General features: G+C 41.7%; 1 protein-coding gene across 1 annotated transcript in view; it reads right to left on the reverse strand.

The window, feature by feature from the left end:
• Positions 1-238: 238 nt before the first annotated feature.
• Positions 239-14605, reverse strand: part of LOC134206834 (uncharacterized) — a 215730-nt gene continuing 201363 nt past the window's right edge. Inside the window, exon 6 of the mRNA XM_062682565.1 lies at positions 239-1057. Within this exon, the coding sequence (XP_062538549.1) occupies positions 818-1057 (240 nt within the window). The 3' untranslated portion in view covers positions 239-817. The remainder of the gene's footprint in view (positions 1058-14605) is intronic.

Raw genomic sequence — 14605 nt, forward strand, 5'->3', positions numbered from 1 at the left:
TAAAATAAAATATATTTCCTTTTAAATTTTATTTATTTTACTGTTAAAAATTATAATCATTAATTCCATTTCATTGAAATGCATACATCACTGAAATATTTCAATCATAAGAAGACAACAATAAAATTACTTGTCAATCTGTGTGAATTTATTATTTGGGACCGTCACATCGTTAAATCTTTGAAAATTACAGAGCAAATGGTTAGGCCTAGTCTAAGCAGCTAAAACTTTTTTTTTTTAATATTACAACATGATATGGATGTTGCATTTATTTCCATTAGATTCCACTAGAATGACTATACTAGACAATGTCATAGAAAATTTAGTGTTATTCGACAAAAATACAGTTTTTATTGTTCAGGTTACATTTTACATACAAACTATTAGCATCCCTCTGCTTCTAATCCCTTTCAAGTACGCTGCTCAATTTTCCAGCATCCCTTAAATTTGAACATTCGATGAAGGCAACAACGAGGATGACGTTGATACATCGCTTCATTGGATTTGTATCTGCCCAGGGTGTGCACCGTTCTTTATCCGTAAAGAGGACGGGACCAGTAGCAGCGGTTGTTGGGATTTTGTTTTTGTTCTTCATCACCCATCGTAAAGCTTTTTTCTTTATTTCGCTACACTGCGGAAACCATCAGGTTTAGCAACAGGTTAGCTACTGTTTTCACCAAATTGGGTGGCGAATGGCAAGAGGATATCGTGGAAGGACGCATCCAATTTAATACTAGAACGAGCACAAACAAGCTCTTCTTCCGGCAGTTGGCATCGTCACCGCACCACGGAGGACAGAGTTGTCTCCTCTGTTAGATTAAGCTACCTTGTGCGTTCGGTGTCGTCTTCGGACCCAACACGGCAAAGGAGAATACTCAAGAGTCCTTGTGTTGCTTTGCGATGCGTTGGGTGTTTTCATAGCGCTTCTTTGGTTGCACAGACCTACTTTTTCAATTGTGAAGTTTTCGAACTCACCTTCGTTCCACTGCTTGTAGCTTGCCCGGCAGATAATCCTCGGATTGGAGAAAGTTTCGGTTTCATTGAACCAGAAGAAGTTCTGTAAGTATACAACATTATAAAATTAAGTCCTACCAATAGAAGCAAATTGTTAACAGGTATAGCGAAATATTTGAATCATATTGTTATAAAAGTCTGTTTTAAAAGCCAATCCTTCAAAGCCTGTGCAGAAATCCCATCAGAATAATTTTGAATGGATCATCCTGATTATTATTTCAAAAGCGTTGTTCAGTGCCTTCACAAAAGACGACGTATTTTTATTCAATATTCAAACTCATTTTCCCCATCATTTCCTTCTTCGTTGATTCGTATGTCTCATGTCGTACGAAGTGTTGCCGGTATTTTCCATCTGTTCGTAGCGCATATTCAATTCGATTTGAAATCGAATGAGAACTATATAACTTGAAGTTTCCTGCGTTTTTAGTTTTCTTTTAAAATAGTTAACCGAAAAGCACATCACATATAGCGTTCGAAATACGAGTTTTTGATGAGAAATCCTTCGTAATGATTAGCAGACTTAGGGGAAGGTTCGTTTGGTCGAAATCAATTAGGCCGAAAGCCGTTTGGCCGAATGCCGCTAGGCCGAACAAACCAATTGGCCGAACAGACCATTAGACCGAAATTCTTTTTGCCGAAAGGGTCATTTGGCCAAAATGGTAATTTGGCCAAAAGGGTCATTTGGCCGAATAGGACATTTGGCCGAAGAGGACATTTGGCCGAATAGGACATTTGGCCGAATAGGACATTTGGTCGAATAGGACATTTGGTCGAATAGGACATTTGGTCAAATAGGACATTTGGCCGAATAGGACATTTGGCCAAATAGGACATTTGACCGAATAGGACATTTGACCGAATTGTTAATTTTGCCGAATAGGCCGAAAAGAACATTTTGCCAAATAGAACATTTGGCCGAATAGAACATCTGGCCGAATAGGACATTTGGCAGAATAGGGCATTTGGCTGAATATGACATTTGACCGAATAGAACATTTGGCATAATAGGACATCTGGCCGAATAGGACATTTTGCCAAATATAACATTTGGCCGAATAGAACATTGGGCCGAATAAGACATTTGGCCGAATAGGATATTCGGCTGAATAGGAAATTTGGCCGAATAGGGCATTTGGTCGAATAGGACATTTGAATAGCAGTCAAATGTCCTATTCGGCCAAATGTTCTATTCGGCCAAATGACCCTTTCGGCAAAAGAAATTCGGTCTAATGGTCTGTTCGGCCAAATGGTATATTCGGCCAAACAACGTTCGTGTAGCTGTGATGGTGATGCTGTAATGTTTACTTATCGCTGGTTTAAAGAAAGACTTCTCTATAAAACCTTACTTCTGAAGAAAGCCTGCACTACCGCTGATAGCACAACTGTTCCATATTGAAATGGGGTTCATATGTTATGCTTACGGCAGCGGTGTATGAGAATATGAAGGCTTACAAAATTAAGATGGATCACAACCCAGCAGGCCTGAGTGAGTATAATGATCGCATAATTCGTTGTTGCTACTCTGTGTTTGACTTGCGAAATTCTACTGAAAACCAAATAAATTGGTTAGCCATCCATTCTCAATGAACACGATTTGAAAGATCATATATTTTCAGTCACTAACGGTTCCGGTCACTTCCTTACGGTCACATAAGAAGGGAAGGATTGTTAGCCCGACTTTTGTGGCACTAGAGATCGAGATCACTAGTGCATCCACGCGATTTTTTTAGGTTATTCAAACTCTTCATGTTACTCCAATCGAAAACACAACTAAATAACATTACGATCGCACAAAACAGAACAAAATATTTCTAATGATCGCGCGATCGTTCTGTGCATTCTCAGATCGAGCATATTAACAAGAGCTTTACTAATTATTAGGCAGACTATACATACGTACCGTATTTAATGGGACAGTCCCGTTTTCTAGACCTTATTGTGCTGTACCGTCGTAAACTAAAAAACCCTCAATTTGTCCTGTTTTTTCATTGATTCTTCCAAAGAGCTCCAAAATATTGCTGTTCCAGAGAAAACATTCTTCTGGTACAACTTTCAAACCACCTCAGCTGTCACTTCACATTTTTGCCTTTCTCGTATACTAAGTATACGTAAAGGCTATATGTTCACTCCAAAAACAAACTTTTTATAGAAGGCTCGGAGACCCATAGTGTTATATACCAATCGACTCAGTTCGACGAATTGAGGTGATGTCTGTGTGTGTGTGTTTGTGTGTGTGTATGTGCGCACCAAAAGAGCAAAAAGTCTCGCTCACTTTTTTTTGTACTTACCGTTGACCGATTTCTTCGCAACAGGTTGCATTTGACGCAGTATTCTGCCTCATTATTTCCTATTGAAAATTGGCCGGATCGGACTATGGGCTTGGGAGTTATGGCCAAAATACTTTTTCTCATAAAAAAGGGCGTAAAAATCTAGCTCACTTTAAATGCACTTACCCTAAACTGATTTGCTCGCAACAGGTTGCATTCGAGGCAAAATCTTGTCTCTTTATTTCTTATTGAAAATTGGCCGGATCGGACGATGGACTCAGAAATAATGCCCAAAATTTCGTCGAAAATACTATTTTTTACCGCACGAGAAAGGCATCATCAACGCTAGGTGGATTAATCTGTTTTTTCTCTGTTGTTGGGCATGGCATTCTACGATGACAACGCCAAATATCTGGTTGTTGTTTCTGTGTATTGAAAATTTTCAGGCTTGCGGTAGAACTTTGACAGCTGCGGAAGAACTTTGTGGAATTCTCAGAATGAATTTTTTTGAAAAGAACCGCAATATCATTAAAAAAAAAAATCAAAATTATAGGCAGGCAGGAATCTAAAACCAAATACCAAAGAAAGTGGACGAAAGCCATAAAAAATATTAGACGTTATGTTATTAGTGTTGCTTTTAAAAGAATGCTATTTATGCCTGTATTTTGCATAGACCGACTTTTCTTTAGGTTTTTAATAGTTAATGACAACAGGTGACAACGGGAGATTTTTTCATATAGTTTCATTTCAATGACTTTTTTTTCTGCTTATTTCGAAAGCAGTAAAATTTGGGCAATTTCATCAGTGGATTCAACGGAACCGGTAACTTGGTAGGCAAGTATATCCTGAAATTAAGGTCACGCTTCAACGTCAATAAAATGAAGCGCAGTGACAGACATTTAATCTCCAGATTAAGTTCTTTTTTGATATTTTTTTCTTGCGGAGTAGGTAATTCTTTTTTTTCAAATCTTCTTTACCACATATTTTTCAATCGTTTGGATCTTTTCGAAACATCAAGAATCATTCAAAGTATTTCTGAATAATTTCGAATATTTCGAAATCATCCACTGTAAAAAAACGACGACATTAAAAAAATAATTTCTAAATCAGCTGAACAAAATCGAGTTTAAGGCAGTTCTGAGAGAAAATTTGATCGGATTTCGATCCTCACGTACTTTAAGGCTAGTTTACAGATCAGGAGCTTGTCTGCAAATTTTGCTTCCATATGTGTGGGCGGATTCCGTTGTAGACAATTAGAATTTCGGTCCGATTTAAAATACAATCCGGTAGAAATCTTCAAAAGTCCGTGCTGTAAACCAGCCTATAAATTAGCCAGGATTTGTTTTACATTTCGCGACCATTTTGCCTTTTTGAAAGCCCAATCAATGGACATCATTCCCACGGTGTGAGGCTACTTGCAGCGTCATTTACATCAATTTCGATCGAAAAGTACTAGTAAAGTATAAGTAAATGGTTTCGATTTGACATTTATTGACATGCTCCAATCATATTCATGGAAATAATTAAAATTACATTTTATTAATGAGTGAAGAACTGATTCAAAATGTTCTTTTCTTGTTGAGATTCTTGTTATTCTTATCCGTAGATTTTTCCTCACTTATATTCATGAAAAAGAGTTTTAGCACAGGAAATCAATAATCCCACCCTATTGCTCTTTTCGCATTTGTCTTTTGACATTTTTAAGGACCGGCTTTAGGCAGGGTATTTTGACTATTTGTTTTAGTTTTTGCAATTGTTCAGTAAAAAAATCTATGTTTAAGAGTAAACTGAAATAAAACTTTAAAATTCCATATTTTTTTCTTCGTGTTTTCTTTTTCATTCGGGTTTTTTTTTCGCGCCCCTTCGAGGAGTGAAATATTTCTTCTATTAATACAATAGAATAATGCGACCAGACAACCAGCTTCGTTTTACAAATTTATTACAATTCATACAGCCTTACAAATATTTTTCCAATTTTTTGGGCGAAAATCTATGCGAAATGCACTATGGGAGGATCCATTTTCAAGCCAAAGACGCAGATAGGCGTCCCGTGTTTCGCAGGACGCTTGCTGGTCACATTACAATAGAAGGTTATGGTGATGATCCACCCTAAATTTTTCTCTAACTTCTTACATGGAAAACGCATGGCAAAAGGGCAGCAGTCACTTCTAGGATACGCTTCCACACTTAGTTGGTGACTATGTTCTGGCTAGGGTCCTGCTGTGCGTTTGGGCTACAATGATTTCGTTGCAAATTTCTGCAGTCTAATATTTGTATCGTACTCGTAACTAAAAGAATGCCAGCTTTTACGGTTATATCCCCCACACAGCATTGAAAAACGACTGAATCCCGAAGAGAAATTGCGATACATATAGAACGGTACCCTGAGGGACCATTTGTGCTGCTGTTCTTATCATCTAATTTGGTGTGAGGTAAGTAACTCTTATCGTGGAATGTAATGATGAGAGTTATGCATACTTAAAGGCGAACTAACTGGCTTACAAATAATAAGTGGTGGAATTTTCCATAAAGTGCAGATAATGTGTGACTAATAGATGAAAATACTGATACACTTATAAAAGCTTTGAATAGTTTGAAATTGTGAATATAAACAAATCAGCTGGTCAGCCTAATTTTGAATTGAAACCATATTAAACAGTCTCATTCCACGTGTGAGGTTTATCTTGGGTGTTATTGTTGTTTCTGAATTCGAGCAACCATTTATCAAGCGCCTGACCACTGAACAGCCATGTGCATTTGATCAACCCTAGTGAGAATTTATAGCGCAACGAATTAACTGTTCAATTCTCTACATCAACTGGGGACAAATGCACCAAATGCGAGTTGGTTTTATTTTATCCTTATCTAGCTGTCTGATGTGGAAACAGGTGACGAGCTCGGTGGTGGAAAAGAAATGTTACCTAGGTCCTTTTGAAGAGATAAGCGAGATTTCTATCTTAGTTCATTCTATGTTTCACGTTCTACCAAATTGATTCCACACAAACAATTCCAAAAACTTTTTAGTGGCACTTATGAGAGGTCTTTAAGTTCTCTGTATCTTTTTTAAGTAGGTGTCCAACTAACCATCCTTCCCCTTCCTCAGCATTCGCAAGGACGTGGTCAGGATAGATCTCGGCTATTGGAGTGTATGGTTTCCATATAAGAGATAGTTATTATTCCCAAATCATTATTTGTGGTAACGCATTAAAGTGATGCTACTCCCATACAATAGTCAAGGCTTGTAACACCTACGAATTTGTGCGAATTGCTCAATGCTAGTACTAATCTAGCTGTCTGACGTGGGAGCAGACTTTTCGTCGATAAATAAGATTGCGATTGCTGTGCATATTCATGAACGATTTATGTTATGGAATTCACCAGAGCATGCAAACTTAGAATTTGGGGTGACTTTATCTCCTTTCTGTCTTTCTCGTACACCAAGGTGTAACGAAAAGGCTGTTTCCGAAGTAATAATCAAGATTGTATATGAGTTTAATAGCGTAATTTAGAACCTAATCTCGAAACCTCCCGATGCAGACCTTCCAGTTCTCACAACCTCTTGTGCGTCGCTATACAACCATGTCACGGCCAGTTGGCCTAGTTTTATGGCAATCATGCGTTCCAGTTCAGGAGCAACGATTTTATAATATATTACCTATATTAGTTTCACAGAAAACATGTTAATTAAGACTTGGTGGTTTGGAGTTGTTATTTTGCTCTTGCCGCGCGCGGACGTCTATTAGTTTGCTTCTGGATTGTTGTAGGTATAGTGACGTGGGTACCAGACAGCACTGTGTTGCTTTGTCTATCGGTTCTCATCAGTACAAGTTGCGAAGTGATCGTCAATACCCTGCAGCTTCGTTTCCCACCTACCGCTCCCTGACCAACGTGGGTAGAGATTGACAGGTTTGTGCAATAACTAGGTACCGATGTATCTGTAATGGAAATGGTGTACAAATCCTCGATATATCGTTCGCTGTATGTAAAGATTGTTTCGATGCATGCAAGAGTCACTGGAGAAAAACATGGAACCATAGAAATTTCAATAAAGCAGCAGGATGTCTGTGGAAGTAATGATGACGATTGCCGGTAGCAATGTTCGATACGTCCGAGTATTTGACTTGCCGCCGGAGTTGCCTGATAACGAGCTGAAACAGTGTCTTTTGGAGTATGGGAAAGTGGATCGTGTAATTCGGGAAAAATTCCTGCCAAACTTAGGCCTGAATCACATGTACACTGGCGTGAGAGGCGTGTACATCGATGTGGAAAAGGAGATTCCAGCATCGGTATCAAATTGGAAGGAAAAGGTGTTTTGGCAAGATTTGCGAAACAAATGCTTTTTGTGTCGAGTGGAAGGTCATCGGAAGGATGCGTGTCCACAAAGGAAAGCTGGAAAAAGGAATCGAACATGCAAGATGAAGAACGGAAAACATACTCCGGTGTCGTAATTGGTTTCGGAGCAGCAACGAAAGCAACGAAGAACGACGTAGTTGAAGTGACCGAAGAAGATGTGGTCGTAAAGGACACCGATTCAACTGAACGATCGGAGACATTTGGAATTCCCAATTCGATGATGGAATGTGAGAAACTGGCCGAAACAATGGAATTTTAAAACAATACAGATCGAATCTGGTTTGTAAAGAAGGGATAGACTATACGGATTGTTTTAGAAAATGAGAGAGGAAGAGGAAAAGAAGTAGCAAGCGCAGTCAACGAGTCAGCGACGAGACCTTTTAGTTACGGTAGGATCGATAGATCGATCTCCACCAAAGAAGACCTCCCGCAGAAATGCGTCTGATACTTCTTCCGAATAATTTATTTAAATTGTTTGTAATGTTTTCGGCTCCGTAGAGTTTTCTATTAAACAATTGAGCCTAATAAATAAACGATATGGTTAAAAAGATCCATTGTTTTTTAGAAGCAAAATATAACCATGACACGACCACTTTATGACGTCGATACAACCTATAAGCTAATAGATGAACCTATTTGATAATTTTAAGTAATCTTAAAAACATTTTTTCCTGCAATGCATGGATTGCAATCAGAAACAAAAAGGATTAGGAATAATTGTCCGTGTTGTCGAATAACAAATTAAAGTTTATATCTATCTATATTTTGGCGATCTGTACATGCCCAAAGGTGAACACTATGATAAATAATTAGTCTAAATCAATGCGATTCATTAGACACTTATCAGGGTGACACATTTTACCGTTTAAATAGTGAAACAACGATTATGAAAAACTGTTTTTTTACGCTGGACAACGTCGTACCCGAAGGTACTGGGTGTCAAATCAGATTCTAAAATTGGGGACTGTCTCGAAATCATGTAAGATTTTGAACGGCAATAGCGCCCTTATCTTTCGATTAATTTATATATTAATCGCCTCGGGATCTTTCCAGCAATTTGTAAATTTCATTGAAACCTTTGATTATCACATCGTGCCGCATGGTTAAGGAAGGCCCCAGAGCCAATCCTAAACCAACCTCAAATTTGTCGTATCTATAAACAAGTAGAAATCTGTAAACAATTTTATATTTTTTGATTTCCTTCGCCAAATTTTAGAATGGGTGAATCATGGGTGAGGAATCAAGTATTTATTTTTATTTATTACCAGACTAAGGCCGGAGTGGCCTGTGCAATACATAAAGTCTTCTCCATTCAGCTCGGTCCATGGCTGCACCTTGCCCGCGGTGCACCTCGCCTTCTTGTTCCCGTCGGATCGATGTCGAGAACCATTTTCACCGAATTACTGTCCGACATTCTAGCTACGTGCCCGGCCCACCGCAGTCTTCCGATTTTCGCGGTGTGAACGATGGATGGTTCTTCCCACAGCTGATGCATCTCGTGTTTCATTCGCCTCCGCGTACCGTCCGCCATCTGCACCCCACCATAGATGGTACGCATCAAGTGTTGTGCTGACAATTTAAAATCTAAATATCCTAAAACCGTGCTGAAATGCTCTCATTTTTATCGGTACAGATAATTTTGTATATTTAAGGCTTTGTGCTGTGAAAAATAATAGCATTTGGAATCGGACGCTAGTTTATGAAACACATGAGGGACCAAAGAGAGTAGGAATAACAGCTGGTGTTCCACAAGGTTTTATTCTGGGACCGACATTGTGGAATGCGATGTACGGCAGGTTATTGCAGCTTAGACTACCAAGAGGCGTGAAAATAGTTGAGTTTGCGGACGACATGGTGCTCTTGGTAATTAGGGAAACAGTAGATGAAGTGGAAGTACGTCCAATAGGCCATAGGCCATAGGAGTAGTGGAGAACTGGATGTGCCGAAAAAGCTGGAATTAGCCCACCATAAAACCGAAGTGGTGATAATCAGCAACCGGAAAGCAGTTCAGCAGACTACAATCACGGTCAGGGAGGTCACCATTGTGTCGAAGCGAGAAGTAAAGCATCTGGGGGTGATGATCGATGACCAGCTCAACTTCAACAACCACGTCAATTACGCCTGCGATAAGACAGCAAAAGCCACCACAACATCGACCAGAGTAATGGCGAATAGTTCTGCGATTAGTAGCAGTAAGAGAAAACTCCTAGCCTAACATAGCTTTTCTACTTCAGTGCTCAGATACGGTGTCCCCGTTTGGGCGGCAGGAGCAATCACGAAGAGGATTCTGATACGGCTCAACAACACATACAGGTTAAGGGCTATGCGGGTGGCAAGTGCATACTGGACCATATCGATGGGTGCGGTCTGCGTCATAGTAGGCACGACTCCATTCAATATTTTATTGGAGGAAGATTGTGCCTGCTATGGACTACGTGGAACGACGGGAACACGCAAGATTGCGGAAGTCGATACGATGCGAAAGTGGCAGCTGGGTTGGGAGAATAGTTCAAAAGGAAGGTGGACCTATCGGCTCATTCCGAGCCTGCAGTCGTGGGAGAAAACGCGGAGAAGTCAACTTCTTCCTGACGCATTTTCTGTCAGGCCATGGATGCTTCAGAAAGTATCTGCATAGATTCGGACACGCAGAGTCTTCACTTTGTCCGGCCTGCCCGAACAGTGAAGAAACACCGGAATACGTGATATTCGACTGCCCACGATTCAAGGCAGAACGGAGTTGGATCTTTACGGTCAGCATTCGTACCTTAAATCCGAAAACATCGTTCAGGAAATGTGTGAAGATGAGAATACGTGGATCGTGGTGAACAGATCAGTAACGCAGATCATGCTGTCGTTGCAGCGAAACCCGAGTAGACGAAAATAGCTCAATAATATCAAATGTTGATAAGATAGCAAAATGAGATATGGACATGATTGATATAAGAGATAAAAGATCAGACGACAATATCAATAATTTGCACTAAAATATCATGAGGAGATCAAGTTATGCTATTTGTAAGAAGTGATCAATATCATGTGCCATTAGTTTGTTCTTATACATAGCATATCTTGATATTTAAATGATATTTCGGTGCAAATTTTTGATATTGTTGCCTGTTCTTTTATCTCTTATATCAATCAAATCCATATCATGTTTTGTTATTCTGTTTATGGCTTCTGCCCGGGAAATGGCGTGAAGACCAGAGGGCACTGGACAGTGGGTGAAGGTGATGAGTAATTAGTAGCCGATCGTGGGAAAACAATCGGTTCGGAGCCATCGGGGCGCCGGTGAACCGGAGGCCATGATTCAACCGGAATCACTGGACCGACCTCGACAGTCAATCGGTACGCCTAATAATCGATGTAACCGTATCGGAATATGGAGAGCAGGGACTATGTCCAAGGGCTTGACGATCCCTCCCCAGGCCATCTGCGAGTTGTGGTGCCTGCCTAGGATGTGGTGGGGTTTGACAGTGGGCTCTGTTAAACTTCTTTAAAAAGCTCTGTTAAACTGCATCTAGGCTTCGCAGGTTGCGACAGGATAATCTACGATGATTACATCCCCGAAACTTCGACGTCGTAGCGCTGCAGGAAATCTACTGGACAGGACAGAAAGTGCGAAATATCGGGCATCGAGCGGCTACCTTCTACCAAAGCTGTGGCACCACCAAAGAGCTGGGAACCGGCTTCATAGTGCTGGGCAAGATGCGCCATCGCGTGATTGGGTGGCGTTGATTGGCAAGGATGTGAAAGCTGAGGTTTCTTCAACTATATCATCATCAACGTGCACTGCCCACACGAAGGGAGACCCGACGAGGAGAAGGAAGGGTTCTATGCACAGCTGGAGCAGACATACGATGGATGCCCACTGCGGGACGTCAACGCTGCGGCGACATGGACGCTCAGGTAGGAAAGGAAGGAAATGTATAGACCGGTCATCGGACCGGATAGTCTGCATACCGTCTCGAACGACAACGGCCAACGATGCAGCCAACTTTGCAGCCACCCGCGGAATGGTAGTTCGAAGCACTTTCTTCCCCCGCCAGAATATTCACAAGGCCACACGGGAATCACCTAATCAAGAAACGGAAAACCAAACCGACCACATTCTAATCGAAGGTAAATTCTTCTCCGACATCACAAACATACGCCCTTACCGCAGTGCGAATATTTATTCCGACCACAACGCTCAAAACACGCGTCGAAGTCGTCCGCCGCGGCTAAACATTGGCTTCTACAAGACGGAAGACTAGCCCACGACTACGCGCAGCAGCTGGAAGTGGCATTCAAAACGGAAAAGCAGCTAGGCACAGTGTCTCTTGAAGATGGCTGGAGGGATATTCGATCCGCCATTGGCAGCACCGCAGCCGCTGCACTAGGCATGGTGCACCCGGATTAGAGAAACGAATGGTATGACGGCGAATGTGAGACGTTAGTTGAGGAGAAGAATGCAGCATGGGCGAGATTGCAGCAACACCGCACGAGGGCGAACGAGGTACGATACAAATGCGCGGGACAGACAAAATTCGATATTTCGGAGGAAAAAGCGCCTCCGGAAAGATCGAGACCGTGTAGAGACTGAGCAACTGTATCGCGCTAGCAACGCATGTAAGATCTATGAGAAGCTGAACCGATCAGGTAAGGGCCACGTGCCACAACCCGATATGTGTAAGGACATAAACGGATGCGTGAGGTGATCCAAATGTGACGGTAGCACTACGAAGAGCACCTGAATGGCGATGTGACTGACAACGGTGGCGGTATGATAATGAACCTAGAAGTGGTAGGACATGCGACTTCCGGCTCCGAATCTACAGGAAATTCAGGAGGAGATCGGCCGGATGAAAAACAACAAAGCCCCTGGAGTTAACCAACTACCAGGAGAGCTGTTAAAGCACGGTGGTTAGGCACTGGATAGAGCGCTGCACTGGGTAATTACCAAGGTTTGGGAGGATAAGGTTCTGCCGCAGGAGTGGATGGAAGGTGTCGTGTGTCGTCTACAAAAAGGGCGATAAGCTGGATTGTAGCAACTACCGCGCAATCACATTGCTGAACGCCGCCTACAAAGTACTCTCCCAAATTTTATGCCGTCGACTAGCACCAATTGCAAGAGAATTCGTGGGGCAGTACCAGGCGGGATTTATGAGTGAATGCTCTAGCACAGCCCAGGTGTTCGCCGTACGTCAGGTATTGCAGAAATGCCGCGAATACAACGTGCCCACAGATCATCTATTTATCCACTTCAAAGCCGCATATAATACAATCGATCGGAACCAGCTATGCTAGCTAATGCAAGAACACGGATTTCCGGATAAACTGACACGGTTGATCAAAGCGACAATGGACCGGGTGATGTGCGCAGTTCGAGTTTCAGGGGCATTCTCGAGTCCCTTTGAAACGCGCAGAGGGCTACGGCAAGGTGATGGCCTTTCATGTCTGCTATTCAACATCGCTTTGGAGGGAGCAATACGATGGGCAGGGATTGATACAAGTTGAACGATTTTCACGTAGCCCGTCCACTTATTTGGTTTCGCCGACGACATTGATATTATGGATCGTAACTTTTTACGGAGAAAGCCTACAACAGACTGGAAAGCGAAACTAAATGGATTGGACTAGTCATCAACACGTCGAAGACGAAGTACATGATAGGAAGAGGCTCAAGAAAGGACAACGTAAGCCACCCACCACGAGTTTGTATTGGTGGTGACGAAATCGAGGTGGTTGAAGAATTCGTGTACTTGGGCTCACTGGAGACCTCCGATAACGATACCAGCAGAGAAATTCGGAGACGCATCATGGGAGGAAATCGTACGTACTTTGGACTCCGCAAAACGCTCCGATCGAATAGAGTTCGCCGCCGTACCAAACTGACTATCTTCTTCTTCTTCTTATTGGCATTACATCCCCACACTGGGACAGAGCCGCCTCGCAGCTTAGTGTTTATTAAGCACTTCCACAGTTATTAACTGCGAGGTTTCTAAGCCAGGTTACCATTTTTGCATTCGTATATCATGAGGCTAGCACGATGATACTTGTATGCCCAGGAAGTTGAGACCATTTTCAATCCGAAAATTGCCTAGACCGGCACCGGGACTCGAACCCAGCCACCCTTAGCATGGTCTTACTTTGTAGCCGTGCGTTTTACTGCACGGCTAAGGAGGGCCCCTCAAAGGCTAATATCTGTTTTATAAAAGGTCCATGCCATTTGTAATTCATATAATCAAATTGGATAAGAATCAAACAAGAAATCAAATCATATTTAATTTAGATGATCACTAAAAACACGTTGCGTTCCGTTCTTTGATGGATTGGAACACATGTTGAAGGCATGTCGAATTTGATTAAAGAATCGCATACTGATGTTTGGACCGCTGAGTAATTTAGTAATTAGAGTAATTTAATTAAAAAAATCTGTTTACGTCATGTTCTTTTTATGTTGCCCCACTAAGTGACATAAAAAGAGGACTGAGTACATAACGAATGGAATCGCAAGAACTGTTAGGCTCATTAATTTTGCTTTCTAATTTAAAATTATTTTCGTTGGATTCTTGATTTTTTTCTTCTAGGCGTTGTGCAAGGTCCACACCACATAAGCCCAGGCCGAATTTAGCCGGAGGTACGAGAAAAGCAAGAAGTCCTCCAAATTTAAATTAAACCTTTTCTTCTCGAAATCCGGCATCACTGCCAACCAAATATTAAGCACCGGCAGATACAGCAGTGGGGTTTCCATTTCATCGTTTCCTTCCATCTGTCATATCAAAAGATGTGTCGTGTGTTTTATAGTGGGTGTAAGCATGTACGTACAGCATGTGCATGGTGATAAATATGAAATGGATTCATTTCTGAATCGGATTCGACGACGACACTTGAATTCATTGCCATCACCAGTCCGCCCTCACGCTCCACCACACCGCATTCAGCTGAATGGGGTGCCATTCAGAGCGGAGTGTCTATGAGCGCACCAGCAG

The sequence above is a fragment of the Armigeres subalbatus genome, chromosome 1 (genome assembly GCF_024139115.2).
Source record: "Armigeres subalbatus isolate Guangzhou_Male chromosome 1, GZ_Asu_2, whole genome shotgun sequence".
Lineage (NCBI taxonomy): Eukaryota > Metazoa > Arthropoda > Insecta > Diptera > Culicidae > Armigeres > Armigeres subalbatus.